Here is a 22,380-nt window from a genome sequence, read left to right on the forward strand (position 1 = left end):
AAGTGTTTGTTAATGGTGCGTACTCGGAGTTTAGTGCCATACTATCAGGAGTACCTCAGGGCTCTATCTTTGGTCCCCTTTTCTTTATTATTTACACTTCTGAACTAATAAGCTCTCTTCATGTCGGAAAGATACAAGCTTTTGCTGACGATACCCAAATGTACTATCACTTCTCTTCAAAAGACTTCGTTACTTGTAACGAAACTATTAATCATGAAGTAAACAACCTCAAAGATCTCTCTAAAAAACACGGCCTTCAACTGAATCCATCAAAATCAAAACTTATGCTGTTTGGCAAAAGAAATCAAAATGAATATTTAAAAAATAATATTAAAATCAAAATAGGTGACCAAACATTATCATTTTGTAATTCTGCTCCTAATCTGGGTGTTATATTTGATTGTCAGCTTAATTTTTCCGATAATGTTAAGCAACTTCTACAAAGGTCATATATATCGCTTAAACAATTATATTCCAATAGAAACCTTTTAAGTACCAAGTTAATGACATTGTTATGTGAAACTCTTGTACTTTCCCACTTTAACTATGATTGAGCTCCTATTTTTTAACTCACTAGTATCGTGTGCTCCAGAGGTGGTGATGTTGGTTGTTTACGATTGCATACAAGGGTGTTGGCACAGATGTAAATAGCTCCGCAGCGGAGCTATTTACATCTGTGGTGTTGGTTTCTGTACAGTATTGTTTTGGTGCAGGTTGTGAGTTTTGTTTTATATCTCCCCCGTGTTGGGTATAAAGAAGGGTATAAGTATTTTTTCGTGGGAACAATAATTTCTTTATAATATTTCATCTTTGTATTATTTTTTTATTATTATTATGTATGTTTACAGAAATTTATTTATTATTTATTAGGGTTAAGTTTGAGTGGCCTTAGGCTAGACTTCGCCTTTTTTTTATTTGTAATATTTGTCAATCTGTTTTTTTTTTTAAAATAAAAAGACGATTATTATTATTATTATTATTATTATAAATTAGTAATATATAACTACTACTGTCATTTACATTAGACATTTCTTGAATGGATAAAATAAAAATGGGCGCAGACTATAAATATGGGTTGTTTTCAAACGACATATGCTGCGTTCTTGAATTGGTTGGTGGCACTCAAGAAGTCTGGAGGGAGGAGAGATATCTGCTATGATTCCCCATGCATCGCGCTGGAGCCAATCTGCGAAAAGCAGCTCGTTTTCCCCACTCTCGCTCGAGTCCTATTGTCTGTCTGATCCTCGCTCCTTTCGCTTTGTGTTCGTTTTTATTTACATTTGCCAGGCGGCGTTTTGCATTATGCTACTGCGCAAACGCCAGTCTGAGAATTGTGGGGGAATTTGCCATACAGGACTTGGCCCACCCGGGACAGCCAAGATATCTCTCCTCCCTCCAGTCTTCTTGTTCAGATCTCCCACCCCTGGGACAGTGTGACATCACATTTATATTATTTTGTACTTTTGTACAAATTTTGGGGATTTTGTAGAAACCCGACTTGCTTTTAGTGGTTTGACATTCGTTTAAATTTAAAGTTTCAACAAAAAAACAAACATAAGTTTTTTGTTCCATATTGTTTATCTTTGGTTATCAGTTAATTTTTCAGCCGGTTTTTCTTTGTATACTTTGTAAAATCTAGTCTGTATTAACGTTTTCAGAAGGTAAGTTTTCGGCTTAAAGCTTACGATTTGTGTATATTTGCTCCTAATTGTTTAATGCCTGGTTTGAAAAGAGAATCTTATATAGGCCTGGTCATATTTATGTAATAAGAATGTTCTATTTTGTTTAATATACAGTAGAATTACCAAATGCATCAAAACATCACCAGTATAACCTCACTTTTGATTTAGATTTGAATTAATTATTAAAATCCATGTAAAATTAAAGTATTTATTTAGTAGTGCTAATACTACTACTAACAAACCAAATTAACTATGGTTTTTACAATCCCTAACTATTTTTATTAAATCTTTAAAAAAAAGGATTTCATTTAATGAAAAAAATAAAAATAAAAGAAATTTAATAAAATATTAAAAAAAAAAGGATAAACCCAGATAAAACTCTTCAACCTCATGCAAATTTACAACTATTACACTTACATATTCACACATTTTTCAACATTATAAAAATCTTTACTTTTTAAGAACATTTTAATTCTTTCTTTGAAACTGCTGAGAGTCACTTGGTGGGAGAGCATTAAAATTGGCTTGGGTAAGTTAGCCCTGTTATGTATTGGGTATGAATTAGAGATGTGCAGTTAGTATCCACTCTATACTTTAATATCTGATACATGAGAAGATTCAAAGTAATCGAATCCTTTGACTCCAACTACTCGTTACTAAATACTTTTTTAAATCCCAAATTTCCATGTCACCGGTGGCTGCTTATGTGTACTAAATATATTTTATAAGTAAAATATGGCAAAATTAAAGAAACCGCCACCGATCGGCCCAACAATAATTAATCAATAATCCCTTTTTATATCTACCCGCATATTTATGTTTATATTTATATTTGTAAGAGTGTGTTCTCTTATAAAGGCGCAGCCACATCAAATGTACAAAAACATATAAAAGCAAAACATTTCTCAGTGCTCCACAAAGATAAAAAGGGTGAAAGCAATTAATTGGCCAATGTTTCTAATGTTGAATCTGATCAAGCAGGACCTTTAACTAGTTTAGATATTGCACAGGTTGGTGATAATAATACAAATGCATTAAAACATCAATTTCCTGGAAAAGTTCCTGCTGCTTTTGTCTGTATGCCGAGCATCCATTTCTAGAACAACATTTTTAAATGGAATGGTTTTAAACATGATTTTGCAAGACTCTCAACCATTTTCTGTCCTCGAAGATAATGGATTTAAATCTCTAGTAGCTGCTCTTGATCCCTCTTATCAAGTAATTTTTAAAAGTAAAATCTTTATTAAATGAAGCAGAGTTTATCACGCTGACTACTAATACTTGGACGTCACGTTCTGTGGAAAACTATATGGCGGTAACTGTACTAAAAGTAACTGGCGGAAAATATATCAGAAACAAACTATTACATATTTTAAATGAATGGAACATTTGCAGTAAAATAGAAGCTGTTGAAACTGACAATGCAAGAAACATTATATACGGCTCCACTAAAGTTAACTGGTTGGCCAAATCTACCATGCCTGGGTCATACTTTAAACCTTGTCATTCAAGATGCCCTAAAACAGCTACAGCCATTGCAAAAAAAAGTTTAGAAAATTGTAGAAGATTTTCATTGTAGTACCACAGCAGCAGGAAAACTTAATGGACTTCAAATGCAGATGATCAGTAAAAATCTTAAAGCGATTGGTCGCTCTCAAAACAATTTTGTGCTCTTTTAAAACCTTTTGAGGAGGTGATAAGAGAACTTAGAACGCCGAAAAAAGTGTAAGTGTTATACCCTTAATTGAAAGCTTAAAATAATTTTTGGGGCGGGATCCAGAGAGATGATAATACCACCTTAGATTTAAAAAAAACAATTTAATACAATGCTTAAAAATGAGATTTAATCGAATGGAAAACAATACTATACTTGCAAAAGCAACTTATTTGGATCCCCGTTTAAAAAATAAAAGTTTCAGTGACGATAATGCAGTAATACAAGGTAGTTCAAGTGAGAGAACTTTTAGTTTCTGAAGTATCAATGCTTATTAAAAAAAGTAATGAAGCTATGGACGTGGATAAAGTGCAAAATATGTCCATAGATGAAGAGGATAGTGTGGTAGAGGAGTCAATCTGGAAATGTTTCGATGGGAAAATATCAAAAAATACATCTACAGTAGCTACTTCAATTATTGAAGGCAAGCAGTACACCGAAGAGCAAAACATTAAAAGGAATGATGAGCTGTTGAAATGGTGGAAAACAAGGGAAGCAGTGTATCCAAATTTAACAGAGTTGGTACGAAAATACTTAGGCATAACGGCAACTTCTGTTCCAAGTGAACAGGTATTTTGTAAGGCGGGGCAATTAGTATCAGATCGCAGGAGCAGAATTAAACAAAAAAATGTAGAAAAGGTGATGTTTTTAAACGACAATTCACATTTGTTTTGACTTGTCTAAATTGATTTGCCGAATGTTTTTTTTAATAAGAAAGACTTTTAATGCCATTATAAAAGTCTTTGCTTATAATTAACCCCATTTTATACTTGGATAACTGTGATTTGCTTTGGGTAATGTGCATTTTGTAATATCTTACTAAAATTTGATAACCCTCTATTATACTCAAAAAATATAACAAACGCCAAAGCAAGCCCTAAATTTAATATAGGTATTCATATAAAATCTTAGTATTCGCCTGTATATTCACTAACAACTTACAAGTATACAAGTAATGACTACTTTGTAACGAATACAAAGTATCTGATACTAAGATATAAAGTATCGGTATCTACTCGATACTTATAAAAGTAATCATTGCACATCACTAGTATGAATGAATGGATGCATGGGTAGAAAAAAGATTAGAGTTCATCCTTACATAGAGTAAACACTAGTATGAAAAGACAGGGCAATGTCAGCAACCCTAGCTAAACTAAAATCTGATAGCAATCATCCCTGTATCACAGAATTCTGTCACATTTTCTCTGTCAGCCAAATATTGTGGGTATGAAATAACTATAGTAGGCTGTAAGTAGGGACACAAGATGACAACCTCTGAATAAGATAAATTGATTTTGATGACTTTTTATTATGACTTTAATTTGAAGGTTTATACAGTATCAGACAAAATTAGAGCAACTTTTTAAATCATTAAGTTTAAGTAGCATGTTATGGTTTATATGTTTTAAATTAATGTGGTAATAAAGTTTAATTGAAGCACAGGTAAAATATAATATTTACATTTAATTTTTAATACATTCCTATTTATATTATTAAAATAACTAAAATAAAGATTTTTCATCACTACAAAATTAGAGCAACTAAATATTTTTTCCAAATTAAACTATACACAGAACAACAAAAATCAATATTTTATTCAGTACCCATTGTTCCTAAAGACATCATCTCATCTTTTTGGCATTGAAGCTACCAGATTGTTTATTACATTTGAATATAAATTTTTGTTGATTGTCTTTTTGTAAAATCTGTTGAAAGTGAATATATGGCATCATTGCTTGAGCTTTTTAACTTAAAATAAGTTGTCTCTGATCCGACAAGGATTAGTAGAATTAGTTCAACTTTAATTGATATAATATGTATTGATAAGCAAGTAAATGTCATTAATTCAGTTACTTTAGATATGCTCAATTTTACGGATCATAGACTCGTGTACTCAATATATTAATGTTCCTAAAATAAGTAATAAGGCTATAGAGATTTAAAAAACTTCAATAAGAGGCAGTTTGAGTTAGATGTACAGCATATAGAATATGAATCTATTTTGCAGCAAGCATTTTTAAATAATAAAATGACTCTTTTCATTAATAATCTTAACGAAATCTTCAATAAGCATGCTCCCCTAAACATTCAGTAATTAAGAAAAAGTACAAGCCTTATATTACCGATACAATAAAGCAAATCATTAAATTAAAGCAAGCTGCTTTTAATAAGTTTAAAGAAACTGGTCAAACTAAATATAAAGACTTCTACCTAGACATCAAGAACTATCTATCTTTTGCTATTTGTAGTGAAAAAAAGCCATATGTCATTTGAACTCCACAAACATAAAAGGGATACAAAAAAAATTTGGCATTAGTTTAAAGATTAGAATATAAAAGATAATAAAAACAGTGAAATACCTACTCATCTGAAAGATGTCATCAATGAAATAAGTGACGCTTTTGGAGATGTATACCGGTTGGTCACACCCATAGATAATTTGCTATTGAATGTCGATCAGCATACAAGGCTGGAAAAGCTTAATGGTGCTGAACTTGTTTTTAAAGACATCTCAGAATATGACATATACATGTCAGCAAAAAGTATGGGTATTGACCAAATAAGTTATAATCTTGTTCTTTTTAGCATTGAGCTTATTGCTCCATTTCTGACAAAGGTGTTATTGTGTAATTTATTTCTACACAAAGGGGAATTTCCACAAATATTATTAAGCCCCTACCAAAGCAAAATATAATTGAAAATCTTTCAGAGCTAAGACCAATTTCCCTTTTACCCATCTTTGCCAAAAAGTTTGAATTATACTTGGGTTACCGAATAGATGGAGTGGTCATGCGATCGTTCTGCGCCGGAGGTGTGGCCTAGGGCCTCGATAGGGTTCATGACTTGGGGTTTTATTTAATTTTATTAGTCGAGCGGCTTTAGATCGTTTTGGTTGAATTTTCTGCTATTCCAATATTTGAATCTTCGCAATATTGAAAAGTTGAGATTGTGTTTATTTTTTTGTTAATTTGTTTGTTAACAAAACAATGGCTGACGCGCCACGTACACCCCCATTGTCACCCCCCAAAAAAAGAGTACGAAAACATTTGACCATTGCTGAAAAAGAAGTGATTATGAACATATGTATATAAAACATGTGATATGATGTATTAGTATTATTTTCCATGAATATTTTTTATAAATTAGTTTAATATTGTATAAATACATTTACAATAAACTTTTTTAAAAATAAAACTTGTCTGATATACTGGATTTTCCATTCATCAAAAAGAAAAACAAAAATGTTGTTTTTTTAAATAATGTTACCTAAATAATTTTAATTTTTTACATAATTATAAACATAATGTGTAAAAAATTGATTAAAATAAATGTAGTATTTGTCCCTTTTTAAATAAGGAACAAATATACTTATATTCAATCTATAAATTTAAATCTCACAGGCCTACCAGCGCAGCCCCTAACTTGTTATTCCTTCTTTCATTTTAAAATACATATTTAAAAAAAGATAAAAGCTACTTAAGTAATTTTCAAAACCAGATTATGATCATAAAATTATATTTTATAATGGCCGGGTTCATCAGAAAAAAGCGCTCCCTGAGCGCTCGATTGTTGCTCAGGTATGACAATTTTTATTGGTCCTTACTATACAGGCAAAACTTCTAGCGCTCAGGTAGCGCTCGGTTCTGATGAATCTGGCCAATTACACCCTAAATGTTTGACCTGGCACGATTACTTAAAAGGATATCCTTTTTCGGTAAACCCCAATATATTAACATAACTTTGCATAACAAAATACTTAAAAGGGATTATTATATCATTACCTGGCACAATCTCAAAATCGGTTTGGACCCATTTTACAGGCGACCGTATTATATTTTTAAAAAAGCTGCTTACAAAGCAAAGCTGTACGGTAAAATAATCTAAAATAAGTAGGCATAATTAATGTCGTCTAAATCTGCCAAGGTTGCATAGATTGGCGGGCCTATATTTCGCGCACATCATTTACCCCATCTGTTCGGTAATCCGACTATAATAGTGTTGGATATGTTGCTTAAATTTGTAGATATGCATGAAATTATACTCTCAGTAGAGTCTGGTTTGCAGAAAAATCATGGAACAGCTACAGCTCTGACAAAAGTAGCTTCTGAGATATCAACCAATATGGACTCCTCTTGTGTTTCTTGCCTGGTACTGGTAGATTTCAGTAAGGCCTTTGACCTCATAAATCATGAGATGCTGTTGGCTAAAATCAGCTTCTTCAGTTTTTCAGTGAGTGTTTGCAAATGGTTCCAAAGTTATCTTCAACTGAGGACACACATTGTGGAACTGGGTGGAGGAAGATCTGAACCTGTTGCCACTGGTTATGGAGTGCCCCAGGGTAGTATCCTCAGACCTTTATTATTTAGCATCTACACTAGCGATCTTCTAGAGCAGATTCGGTTTTCTTCCGTAAATCTTTATGCAGATGACACACAGCTACTCTCCGGATTTCCTCCTCATAATGCATGTCAATGTATGCAACAAATTAATGAGGACTTAAACTCAATATTTAAATGGTCAAGACAGCATGGGATGATTTTGAATGCTAACAAGAGCACATACTCACTCATAGGTTCTAATACATTAAAAAAAATTCTTTAATCTAATTTCGCTACTTTGCATATAAATAACAGTGTCCTTGTTCAGCATCAGGAAAAAATCTTGGTGTCATTTTTAATGAGGTCTTAAAATTTCAGGTACATGTCAATAAAAAATTATTGTGCATGTATGCTTTACTTAAAAGTTTGTATCAATTTAAATATTATTTGCCCAAAAATATTGCCCAAATTAGTGTTTGTGGAGGCTCTTATTTGGTCACAGCTAAATTACTGCAATATTGTTTTTTACAATTACCTCACTCTTGAAATGAAGAACGACATTCAGTTAGCCCAAAACGCCTTTATGAGATTTGTTTTCAACATACAAAGATTTGATCACATAACACCAACATATGTTGACAATAAAATACTAAAATATGAAAGGAGCACAGCTTTACATTTTGGTCAGTTTGTTTATAGAATTTACAAGTCAAGGTACCCTAAATATCTTTCAGATTATTTCACAGCAAGATAAGATTAATATATACCTTCAAAATGTATATGCCTAAAACACCCCATACAGTGATACAATAGTTTATGATAGAATCTACCATTGTATATTACACTGTATGGAGGATTTTTTTGCATAAATTACCTAAGTTGATTAAATTTTTATCTAAACTTTCATATTCTTGTAAAGACATAATGAGTACCCACCCCATTTTAAATTTTGATCTAATTTGACATTTTGTAACAAACACTTTTAAATCAAAAAGATATAGTTGTAAAGCAATGATTAATGTAATTTTTTTTTGTAACTTGTCGGAAAACACTTTTTTTCCTGATCAATGATCCCTGGATTACTCTGAGATATGGTGTGAAAAATTAGGACGATTTGACTTTTTTCACCGATTGTAAAAAATTAAAAAACGCAAATGCTATGTACTATTCCATTGAAAAGTACCTTCATTGCTAATCGCATATACAGGGTGTTTCGTATCGTTATGTTTCGTTCGTTATGTTGAATGCAGGCTTGTGCCCATAAGCCAACAGAAGACGTAGTTATCCGTATTTGACCCCTGTTTTGTCTTATTTGTTCGGCAGCTTGCTGAATATGGTCCAGTAACTCTTCCCTTGTATTTGAAACTTGCGCATAGACCAAATCTTTCATGTACCCTCATAAATAAAAATCAAGGAGATTGTGATAGGGTGATCTAGGTGGCCAGGCAACAGGACCACCTCGACGAATCCATCTGGGATAGTTGGTCATAACCCAGTTTCGGACAGCAATTCCGAAATGCGGTGGAGTCCCGTCCATTTGGAACCACATGTGTACACGAAAATTTAGAGGGACATCCTCCAAAAGTCCTTGCAGTTCTTCCATAAGAAACTGAACGTAACTGTCCTCATTCAACCTTGCTGGAAGCAGAACAGGACCAATCAATAAGTCATCGATTAAAGCAGCTCAAACGTTAACAGAAAATTCATGTTGAAAATTACAAGGACGTACAGCTTTTGGATTATCTGATTCCCACCTATGCAGGTTTCTCAGATTTGTAATACCACACCTTGTAAATGTCGCTTCATCTGTCCACAGGACTGTTCTGTAGAAATAAAAACTAAGACGAAACTGTCTTAATATCCAGTTAGAATAAACTAGACGAGGATAGTGATCTTCCTCAAGCCAACCTTGTACCTTACGATAATGATAGTAAGCTTTAACGTTTTAAAATTCGTGGTACTTTGACTTGCGTAAAGATTCAATGTACACTGATAGTTGGATCTGTTGTAACAGTATCTAATACTCGTTGATCCAAGTCTGCTGGAAGTTCACTCCCGGATCAAAATAATAATCACGCAGTCCGCATTTCCGAAATTGTCTATGTAATTCCAGAAATGTTCTGTAATAAGGAATGCGCCTATTTGGAAACCGATGTTCATATTCGATAACTGCTTGACGAGCACTGCCGATCCAGTCGCCATACCACAAAATGCATGTCTGCGTACTCTTGAGAAGAAAATCGGTAGGGTATTTCGATAATGATACCGTCACTCACTTAGAAACTAGGAATAACTGCCTTGTTTGTCATAAAACAATTTCGTTCGTATTTATTGATGGTATTTATTTATTTTATGATCTCCGAAAAAAATGTGTAGTAAAAAATGTAGTTTTTTTACTTACAATGTAGTGTACTTTATGCCCCTAAAATTTGAACATAACGATACGGGACACCTTGTATAGATGCATATAAATTGACTAAATTATATGTCCTAATTTACAGAGTACCAAGAAAAATGTCTGCACCCACTCCAGGTACCTTAGAGGAACAGGCATCTAAGAGAAGGGAAAGGCTCTTAGCCCTTAAACGAAAACGAGAGGGTAAAAGTGACTCAACTGAACCAAGTTCCAAACATCAAGAGACTGAAGACGATTTGCTTCCAAAACCTATATTTAGAAGCTACAAGCCACTTGATGAAAAACTTAAAGATAATGCCTTGTTAGAAATTAAACCAGATGATGTCATTGAACAAGTAAGTATTGATGTTGATTGTATGTACAAATATCATAGCTCTTTTAAAATTAATATTATTTTAACAAATTTTCGTAAACTTACGAAATAATTATTTTAATAATTATTGCATTATAACACTTATTTTTACAATAATTTATGATTCAAATAGATTGGGATAGACGTTCTTTTGTGAACAAACTTTTAAACCAACTTAAATTAGCGTTTTAACATACTAATTGTTTGAAAAGGTAATCAGAATTAAAAGATCTATGTTAACTTAGCATATGCAGATGATTTGAAACTTTTCCGTGTTATTAAGTCACAGCGGGACTCTGATATCTTGTGACAATACAATCTTACTTCTTTTGTAAAGTGGGCTAATATGAATGATCCCTCTTTAAATATAAATAAGTGCTACTCAATTGGATTCTCTAGACTTAAAAATAAAATGAATAATATATACACTATTGATGACATAGTACTTAGTTCTGTTGACTCAATAAAGGATTTAGGAGTAGTCTTTGATACTCAGCTCAAATTTGGGGAACACTGTGATCTTGTGGAGGGGAAGGCCTCTCAGATGTTAGGTTTTGTTTTACGAACTTGTCGTGACATGTCTATATCTACTTTGAAGATACTTTATTATTCATTAGTTAAAAGTCATTTAAAGTATGCCTCAATCATTTGGTCTCCTTTTTATAATTGTAATTTTTATAACCCGGTACTGTTCCTACAAGTTGAATATGCAGGATAACCTACTTGACATGGAGGCAATATTGGGACTTGATTGCCCTGCTCTCATCAACAGCTTAAAATTTAAAGGTCCCTGCACGCACCCTAAGGAGACATGAACTGTTTGCTTTACCAATCTGTCACTCCAACTATTCTTTACATTCTCCAATCTGTCGTAGTCTTCCCTATTTAAACTCTCACCCTGAACTTGATCCATTTGTAAGCTCACTCTCTGGATTTATTGGTCAACTGGGTCAAATATTTTAATTTATTGTTTTCTTATTATGTTTATTTCTTGTGTATATGTTTTGAAGACAGTCTAATTATGTTCGTGATAGTACTTTTATTATGTTAATTATACATCTTTTACTTTATTTAATATTGTAAATGTGTAATATTGTAATATTGTAAAATGGGGTTTCCCGTATATTGATTGAATAAATGAATAAAAAACTCTAGATTTAACACAAGTTAAAAACAAGTCCAAGTATTGGCTTTTTTTGTGTTGATAACAAGGGGTTTCTAGCTTATTATATAAATTTAATATATGGCCAAAAATGAAAAGAGGTAGGGCTAGAAATTACAACAAAGGAATTATCACTCACTAAATAACACACAAAATGGAAAAAGTCCTGGATTAGACCCCTTGTACCAGATAGCTAAACTTTTAAAATAATATTTCTTCATTTCATATTACAAAGCCACATTATACATGAAAACTTAATTAAAATGAAATGATGTAACAAAAAAAATATTTAGAAACACAAATGTCTCCCTGACATAACTACAGAGAAAAACAAACCACCGAGAAGGGACAAAGCCGGGACCGATTTTTCTTGCGCATGTGCGAGCTTATTTGGTATACCTGTCTTATTGCCGGTCCCCTCCCAGCCGTCGGTTAGTCCGGTAATATTCGACGCCTACTTTAGTCTAGTCAAGTCAAGTGTTGCCTGAATTTTTCTCTGTGTTTATTTTTTGTGTGTGTTGTCATTGTGCTCTTTATTTTATTAAAAACTTTTATAATATGCCTTATACCTGTGCTTTTCGTGGATGTCATTCAAAGACAGGCTGTGGTGTTTCTTTCTTTGCTTTTCCGCAGGAAGAAGATCGGTAAGTTCAACTTTTCTTTTAATTGTTTCCACTCAAAATAAGTTGTTTCTTTTTTTGTTTTTCGTAATTACAGGAATTCATTATTTATTTTTTATTAAATTTGTAATTACAGTAATTAGAGGTATTTATCTATGCAGTAATTAAAAAAAATACATAAATTTAGCTTTTGAATTAAACGTGTAATTTTATGACTTTCAGTGCCAAGTTATGGCTGGCAGCTTGCTATAGAACAGACTTGTTTTCGATACCTAGAGAACAACTTACCAGGAACTATAAGCTCTGTGAGTACCATTTTGATGAGATGTTTTATAGTGCAGGGCCCTCAAGAAAGCGTTTGTTAACTAACGCGTTACCAACATTATTTCCTAATCCCACAAAAAGGACTTGTGAAGGTGAACAGCTTGAGCATGGACCGCCAAAAAAAGTCTCAAAGGAAAAGGACATAAAAATTCTATCAGGTTAGCTTTTGATGGGTTAACCTAACTATAATTTTTACCTACCAACTAATAATAATTTTATGCTTGAAACCCTATTTTGCACATAAAAATATATTCTGTATGTATTATATTTCTTCTTTTTAGATATTTTAATATAGCCTGCAATTATGAAACCAGCAACGTTGGCCCAGCAAAGTATTGCCGAAAAAAATTCTCCTTATGACAGAACTAAGACGCCTGAAAAACACCCATTATTGGATATTTTTTCTGGTAAGACTCTTCTTTCAGTTTAGTAGGTTGGAATAAGATTTCAGTAAGAATGGATTATTCTTCAGAAAACCCTAATTAGTTTTATACCATTTTATAACAAGGCCCAGACAAGGTCTTGTTATAAAATGGTTATACAAAACTTGTCCGGGACAGGTACCAGGATTAGGATTAGGTACCAAAATGTCTGGACCCCATATAAAATGGGTAAAATAATACCCTTTGTCTTTGTTTCCATTTCTATGAAAACCAACCTCACAATCACTTATTTATAATTTATTTAAAGTTTGAAAACCAAATACATAGGTAGTTTTACCTGAGCAGAATTTCCAAATTTATTTTAGTTTACCATATAGTCTATCAGTTTTACTTTCTGATTTTATTCATATTAAAGATGTAAAGTTTTAAAATGTTAAAGCATTTTTTTATTATTTGCAGGCCCAAGCACTTCACAATATTCAGTGTGCAAGCCCCTCGGCAACCTCCTATCTATCGAAATAGATAAACCGTCCGAGAATTCTCCACCAGGCCTTCTTTATCCGTCAGCTTCTACTCAGACTTCTCAGCTGAGTAGTAACACTCCCCGAAAGCGAAAACTTAAAGAAATGAGACTGCAAATTAAAAAAATTAGAAAGTTTGGTGTAACTGCTAAAGCACGCCAAAAAGAAGATCCTGATGTAAGAGATTTTAACAGGTTATGTGACAAATTTCTAAGTAAACCTTTGGCATGTGTTATTAAAACTCATGTGGCACTAAAGGGCAAGATACTCAAATCTCATAGATTTTCTATGGAATTAAAACAATTTGCCTTAACATTGCATTTTTTAAGCCCCAAGGCATATAAATTCATAGGTAGTTTGCTTACTCTACCAACAAAAAGAAATTGCGTTGTTTGCATAGAATTACAGAAAATATTTCTTGCCAGCCTGGTATTAATAATGCAGTTTTATATAAAGCTCTTCAAATCAAACTTAACACCCTGCTTGAGCAAGACAAGCATTGCATTTTGTGCATTGATGAAATATCTTTAAAGGCTAATATTGCTTTTAACGTTACACAAGATAAAATTGTGGGATTTGCAGATCTTGGTGAACAAACCGAAGAACCATTTATTTGTAAAAATGCGTTAGTTATTATGGCTAGAGGATTATATTCTTCCTGGAAGCAGCCTTTAGGGTATTTTGTAGTAGGTTCAAAATTAAAAGCCTCCAAATTAAAAGCCATTATGGGGGAGCTTATTCCTAAATTACTGGAAATTGGACTTAAAATAGAAGGTATTGCTAGTGATATAGGGTCAAATTTTATTGAACTTTCTAAATTGTTAGGTATGACACATGAAAACCCAGAATTTCAATTCGGAGACCAAAACTTGTTTTATATTTTTGATCCATGACATCTAGTCAAAGCAACAAGAAATAATCTATTTAATCATTCATTTCACTTTGACGAAAAAAAAACATCATGGACTTTCATAAATAATTTATATCGTGCAGATAAACAACAGTTTTATAGATGTGCCCCAAAGTTGACAGATGATTGATGTTTATGATGGATCACCATACCAAATAGAATTTTTCCATAAGATGTTACTTTTTTTAAACAAATTAAAAATTTTTAACTCTAGCAATAAAGATATCACAAATTCTGTGGTATTTCGTAATTGCTGGATGGTTACAATATAAATATGGGATAAATTACGATAAAAATATGGGAAAATTTATCAACATTGGGTTACAAGTATCTCAAGACTAGGAGGTTAAATACAGATTGTATCGAAAATTTCTTTGGTGCTGTAAGGCAGCAAAGTGGGAATAATGTTAATCCAACACCACTGCAATTTCAAAGAGCGTTTAAAAAGCTGTTCTGTCAGAATTACTTACATTCGGAAAGAATGAATTGTAAAAATGATTTGGATTGGGATGAATGAATTGTAAAAATGATTTGGATCCATCAATATACCCGAAATTTTCAATAAAAAAAATTTGAAGTTGCAAAAGGTATTGCACTTCAAAACTATAGTTATAGGACCGACCATATTCCCACAGAAAATGCCTTTCGGTATGTTTGTGGCTATATTATGAAAAGAGCACTTGAAGTTCATATTAACTGTGATACCTGCACCAATTTCGGCAAAATGTGTGATGAAATGGATATAAATAGATTATTTCTTCATTTTAAGGCTTATAATTTCCGTATATGTAACTTTGGTGACTTACAATCTCCTCCAGAAGAGTTTATTTCATATATATTTAAATTAGAGGAAATATTCAATTATAATTTTGAGAAAATGTGCATAAACCAGAGAATATCTAACAATTTATTTAACATAATGAAAACTATTAATTATGAACACCCTTGTGCACATTTTCCAAAAACCTTTATCTTAAAATTATTTATAAGGTTGAAAATATTTTACACCATTAAATATAATAATAGGGTCTTAAAAACAAATAAGGATAAAAATGTTCGAAAACTAAAAATTTTGCGGAATGTATAAATGTACCTAGGTTTAATTTAATTATTGCCAATGTATTTTTGTGTTTCATTATACAATGAGCCAATATTATTTCCTCAAAAAATAAAAGTTTGTTTAGACGATTTTTTGTTTTACATTATTTATCCTAAATGGTAATTTTTATAGTTGGCACTATACCGGGTGACACAGGAAAAAGGGAACACGCAATAACTTTTTTATTTTTCAAGATAAACAAATGAAATTTGGTATGTCAATAGAATGGTTATAAAGGCATATTTTGACGTATTCAATTGTTTTATCTTGAAAAATAAAAAAGTTGTTGCGTGTTCCCTTTTTCCTGTATCACCCGGTATAGTTTAGGTATAACTTAACTATACCAACAGTAAAATAATGTAATAGTTTTGATTTCAAATTCCCAATAAAATTTTTAATCTATTAATTGTTGTATTTCTCTCCGTGTACGGAACTATTAAATTGCCAAAACGATTTTTCTCCGTTACATAATATGTAGCGCCAGTCATTTAATCCCGCTCAAGGGCACCAAAATTGGACCCCAGAAAATCAACGGTAAATGCGGGTTTTGTCGCTTCTCGGTGGTTTGTTTTTCTCTGATAACTATATATAAGTTTACATACGTAAGTAATTGTTCAGACTATACGGTTCTAAAGTAAGTAGTAAGTTTTCACCTTTTGTTTAAGTCTGTTTAAATCTGATTTTCATAGTTTTTCTTTCATGTGGAAGTTGATTAAATAACTTTGTGCACATCAGGGTGTCCAATGTATTCAAAAAAAAAAAATACTAGAAAAAATCTATCTTGAGTACTTTTAAAATTATAGGCATTCATAGAAAAACCGAAAAAAATTGACACCCCCTGTTGACCTTTTTAGTACTGTGGCTACAAAATTTCGAATTTCTTAACAATTTTTTTTTAATGTAACCCTAAATAACCTTAACCTATATTCAAACATAACTGTTCACATTTTTAAGAAATTATCAGATTTTTGTACAACATGTGTCTTTTGACCATCGTTTCCCAAATTTAACTAACTGTCCTGGAAAAGAAAATTACTTCACTGCTTGGCAAGTGATTTCAAAAGTTGGCGTATCTAATCTAGATTTCAAAATGGTAAGATACTTGCTAGATTATTCCTTCAATAGGTGTGTATTTTTATTTTTTTTAGTACATAGTCAAATGTACGCCTCTACTCTAAGCTAAGTTAATTTTACAGTCAAAATAAATGAAATAAAAGATTATTTAAGCCGCAACAAATGTTCAAATTATCAAATTATTATTAATTTCTCACTTTTTGTTAATTATTGTTCCCGTAAAGTAGGCAAATTTAAAGAATTTATTTAAATTGGGTGACCATGGCCCTAGGCTATTCTTCTACCCCGCCCTAACTATCTGTAGGGGTATTCCCTGTTCAGAAATACCTTTACAGTGTAAGTAAGACTGGTAGTGGCGCATCTTAGGTAATTAATTAAGACTTTTGCTACGGCAGGGCTGCGTTCAGCGGCGGCAAAGCCAAAGCTAAAAACATCTTTGACATTTCTCCTGACCAATCAGATAACGATTCTTGTTGGAACGACATTATGGAGCCAATAAAAACATAACTCTAGAAGAGAAAATAACTCTAGAAGAGTTACAACAAATGCGAGAAGAATGAAGAGAAGTTTTGTTTCATTTACTACGATTTTGTTCCATTATTTATTTTGACTATAAAATTAACTTAGCTTAGAGCAGCGGCGTACATTTGACTATGTATTAAAAAAAATACAAATACACACCTATTGAAGCAATAATCTAGCAAGTATCTTACCATTTTGAAATCTAGATTAGATACACCAACTTTTGAAATCACTTGCCAAACAGTGAAGTAATTTTCTTTTCCAGAACAGTTAATTAAATTTGGGGAATAATGGTCAAAAGATACAATTTTCAACACAAGTTGCGCAAAAATTTGGTAATTTTGTAAAAATGTGAACAGTTTTGTTTCAATTTAGTTTTGTAATTTTTCGCGGGTTATTCAGGGTTACATTAAAATATAAATTGTTAAGAAATTCAAAAATTTTTTGCTACAGTACTAAAAAGATCAACCAAATTTTTTTTTCGGTTTGTCTATGAATGCCTATAACTGTAAAAGTACTCAAGATGGTTTTTTTTTAGTATTTTTTTGAATCCCTGAGCACCTGGTCTATTGCCCTTTTTCCGCTTATCGTTGACTTTTGGGACACCCTGTATAGTAGGGACTCTTTTCAAACAATGAAAGCCTATGTATAGGGTGGCTAATATTACATGTGCGAGTATTAAACCTATGATCAACAGAAGTAGGAAATTTATGTCTATTTTTAAATAAAAACATCACTGCTTCAAATATATACAATGCATATACAGTTAGTATTCTCTTAGTTCTAAAAATACCTCTACATAATTACAAGTATTGCATCCCAAACATTATTCTAATTACCCTTTTTTGAATGACAAATAGACTGTGTATCTTAGAGTTGGCCGCCCAGAAAATAATGCCATACCTAGCTGCAGACTTAAAGTTCGCAAAATACAAGGCTCCTCTAGCCCATTCATTTAGGTATGTTAGAACTGTACGAAAACAAAAACAAAATCTATTCAGCTTGATTTGTAAATATTCAATGTGATCTGAAAAGTCTAAGAATTCATGAATATGTCCACCCAGAAATTTAATTGATGCCTGCACTTCAACCTCGATATTGTTGAAGTTTACTTCTTTTTGGGTTACTTCCTTGTTTTGTTTTAAAAATTAGAACGTCCGTTTTTTGTTCATTTAATGTAAGCTTATGTTTATTAAACGAATCTTTGGTTTTTTTTAACAGTAGATCTCCATTCAGGCATAGCTCAGAGATTTATTTATTGTTAGGGTATTGCATACTGTTTGACTATTATCAATAATTTCAAAAGGCAAGTCATTTATAAAGAGAATGAACAAGACAAGGACAAGGCCCCAAAATACTCCCTTGTGGTATACCTATTTCATTAGCCTGAATTTCTGATCTGCTGCTTTCTACCACTACTTACTTGTTGGACTCTATTATTGAGATAAGAAGTGAATCGTTTTAAGGAATTATTTCTCACCTCATATAACTGTAATTTCTTTATTAATAAATTTCTATCTAAACAATCATATGCCTTAGAAATGTCTTAAAATATGTCCAATGAAAGCTTTCCCTCCTCCAAATTCCTCAAAACTGCACAAGTGAACTGAAATATGGCAGTTTGTGTAGAGCTACCCTCAAGATATCCATGTTGATTACCAGATAAAATATTGCACTCTTTTAAAAAACTGAGAAGCTGATTGCAAAGTGTCAACTCAAACAGCTTTGAAAAACTTGGAAGTAGGCTGAATTGGTCTATAGTTGTCAAATTCATTAGGATCACCCTTTTTTTGTAGATTGGCATAACGAGTGCACTTTTTAATTGATCTGGGAAAATTCCATGTATTATTCAATTTAATTCATTCAATCTAATGTTTTACCTAGCCAACTAACTCTATTGTTGTTAAATATTCAATCTCTGTGACATAAAACTAGACATGAACTTTAACTTTTTTTGCATGACTTAAACTACCCTAGTATTTTATTATTATTACTGAGCACTGGCTTAAACCGGGTGAGCTTATTGATTTATCAAATTATGTTATTTTGTCTAGTTTTTGTCGGATTTTGTCTTCTCATGGTGGATGTATGATATTATTATGTAAAAACTTTTTAGAACACAACTCTTTTCAACAGGTAGATAAATTTAACCATCTCCTAAAGGAAATGACTTTTGAATTTACTGTAATTTACTCCAAATCCCTAAACTTATATGTAATTTGTATTTATAGATCTCCTCTAGAAGACTGCAGCAAATTCTTTTTAAAATTAGAGGCACTTTTATTTGAAATTCCATCGGCGGCTTACGTAGTTCTTACAGGAGACTTTAATATCAACTTTAATGATAAACATTCTGTCTTTACTCTGCGCCTCGATCATCTAATGGGGGCATTTAATATACATATGCATGTAAAAGATTTTACTCATATAACACAGTCAACAAGCTCCACTATTGACTATATTTGTTCTAAATTTCCATATGACTCCGTGGAGTGTACAGTCGCAAATTCTGCTTTATCAGACCATGAGTTTATACTATGTAAAAAAGTAAATATACAAAAGGAATGTAGTGTATCGACCACAGCGATATGGTCGAATTTTGGTATTAATAACTTTAATAAGTTTCGTCAACTTTCAGCTCTTGAGTCCTGGAATTCTCGAATTTTCGATTTATCTTCCTTTCACACAAAAATTGTTAAGCTCTTTGATGGTTCCTTCCCAATGATTAAAATCAAACCGAAATCCAAACCTATAAAATCTTGGTTCTCGAGGGGTTTGAAAGTATCTTCAAGAAATCTGAGATCTCTTCACACAATAAGAAAGTTCACTGACTCTCCAGTTTTTCATAACTATTTCAATTCTTACCGAGCCTTGTATCGTCGTCTGATAAGAATCTCTAAGCAAACTTACTACTCCAACCGTTTAAGTGGTTCATCTAACAAATATAAGGAGAGTTGGAAAATTATTAATGATATTCGTCACAATTGTGGTAAGCAGTCAAGACAATGCCCTGAAGTCTCTCCCAATGATTTTAACAATTTTTTTTCTAATATTGCTCTACAACTTCAGCACAATTTGAACCCTTCTGTGGATCCTATTTCCTTTATGCCAGCCATTCAAACGAACTCAAGGATATTCTGTATACTGAAAAAAATAAAAATTCAACTGGAGAAGACAACCTTTCAGCTAAGATTTTTCTCAACCTTCCAGGAACGGCGCTAAAGGCACTAATTGACGCAATTAACCTTTCTTGGAGCAAGGGGATATTTCCATCTTGCCTAAAATCAGCTAAAGTTATCCCAATTCACAAGGTTGGAGCTCTTGATAATCCTTCCAACTTTCGTCCCATCTCTGTCTTGTCTACGCTATCAAAAGTAATCGAAAAACTGGTTAAAAATCGAATAATGTCCTTTTTAAAGTCCAAAAACATCCTCACCAGACTTCAATTTGGCTTCCGTGAAAATACCAGTACCAATGATGCCATGTTTAAGTTTTTTCATGAGCTTTACTCCCAGATAAATGCTGGTGGAGTTTCGGCGGCAGTTTTTTGTGATTTGTCGAAGGCTTTCGATTGTGTCTGCCATAGGATTCTGCTGCAGAAGCTTCATCATTATGGATTTTGGGGAGTTTCATGTTCTTGGTTTGCTTCCTATCTGCAAGATCGGCAACAGCGAGTGCTTGTAGGATCTAAATACTCTGATTACCATCCTATCACCTTGAGAGTTCCTCAGGGTTCAGTTTTGGAGCCTATACTTTTTCTCCTATACCAATCTTAATGTACGGGAGAAATTTACTCTATTTGCCGATAATACCACACTTCTTTGGCACAGCCCAGACACATACTCTGCGAACTACATTAGCAACTGATCTTCAGGCAGTAAATCTCTGGTTTGAAACAAACTTGCTGTCACTAAATCCTCAAAAAACCAAATTATTGTGTTTTAAGTGTGCTCTAGACCAAGTGCCTTTTTCTAAATAGTTCAGCAGTTTGATAATACAAAATTTTTGGGTATATTCATTGACAGAGAACTCAGATTTGAAGAGCATATCCTCGGTACTTGCAAAAAGGTGTCTGCAGGTTGTTTTGCAGTCAGAGCGGCTACCCTGGAGCTTGGAATGGAGTTTGGAATATCTGTATATTTTTCATTAATTGAATCCCACCTTAGATATGCCATTTGCTTCTGGGGTAATGCAGCTGCCTACCTTCTACAAATGCCGCTTGTTTTACAGAAGCGTGCTGTACGTTACATCTGTGGGGCTAAACCAAGAAAGAAAGAAAGAAAGAAAGAAAATGTGCTATATTATGTAAGAATAATTTTGTGTACAAGCATCCTACAAGCTAAAAAAACAAAACACAAATACAATTTCAAAAATTGACAAAACAATGAACAAAATTAAACACAAGAAGACAAAACTTTTTGAACATACTTAAATTAAAGATAACTAAATAAAACAATCAATTACTAAATAAAGGTAAACTTGTTGACAAAACTAGAGAAGAAAAAAGGAAAAAAAGAAAACTTTCCAACATGTCCAAGGTTAAAACCTATCATTAAAAAAGTCATCCAGGTTATAATATGTCTTAGCCAATAAAAGCGACTTTAATTCTCTTTTAAATTTCTTAACATCCGATATATGTCTAACACACAGAGGAACATGATTGTAAATTTTTTTACTTATGTAAATTAATGAGTTTTTGGTAAGGGAAGACGTAGAAATAGGTAGGGGAACATCATTTACACGACGAGTCAAATGGCCAGTGTCAGAGGGTAGTTTGGGAATTTTGTGAATAAGAGCAGCTGTTTCTAAGATAAAGAGTGAAAAAAGAGTTAGGATTTTTTCAGAAATGAAGAGGGGCTTGCAAGAATCTCTTAACTTAGCAGAACACAGGTATCTAACTGCTTTTTTTTGAATAACAAAGATAATGTTAAGTAGCCCCTTATTGGTTAAACCCCAAAAAGGCAAGCCATACCGAATATGAGATTCAATAAGTGAAAAGTACACTGAACGTGCAACCACCCCTCCCAGCTCTTGTTTTGCCATTCTTACTGCGAAACATCCAGAAGATAATTTCCCAGCTAAATGTAAAATATGATCTTCAAACCGAAGGCGACCATCAATGGTAATTCCTAGGAACTTGCAGCACTCTTTATTCTGCAAGAGGGAATTTTTGTCAAACATCAGACCCTGAACATCGCACTTAAACCCCATAATAGGCGTCTTTCTTACATTAAACACGAGCCTGTTGGAAGCACACCACCCTGATAAAATCTGAAGGT

At 32.6% G+C, this 22,380-nt stretch overlaps 1 protein-coding gene across 2 annotated transcripts in view; it reads left to right on the plus strand.

Moving 5' to 3' along the window:
• The first annotated feature begins 1,439 nt into the window (after positions 1-1,439).
• Positions 1,440-22,380, plus strand: part of LOC126741942 (coiled-coil domain-containing protein 12) — a 74,990-nt gene continuing 54,049 nt past the window's right edge. Inside the window, exons 1-2 of one of the 2 annotated variants that reach the window (XM_050448421.1) lie at positions 1,440-1,661; positions 10,220-10,469. In XM_050448421.1, the coding sequence (XP_050304378.1) occupies positions 10,233-10,469 (237 nt within the window). In that variant the 5' untranslated portion in view covers positions 1,440-1,661; positions 10,220-10,232. The remainder of the gene's footprint in view (positions 1,662-10,219; positions 10,470-22,380) is intronic. The other variant, XM_050448420.1, reaches the window with a different exon arrangement.

Source organism: Anthonomus grandis, chromosome 11, assembly GCF_022605725.1.
Source record: "Anthonomus grandis grandis chromosome 11, icAntGran1.3, whole genome shotgun sequence".
Lineage (NCBI taxonomy): Eukaryota > Metazoa > Arthropoda > Insecta > Coleoptera > Curculionidae > Anthonomus > Anthonomus grandis.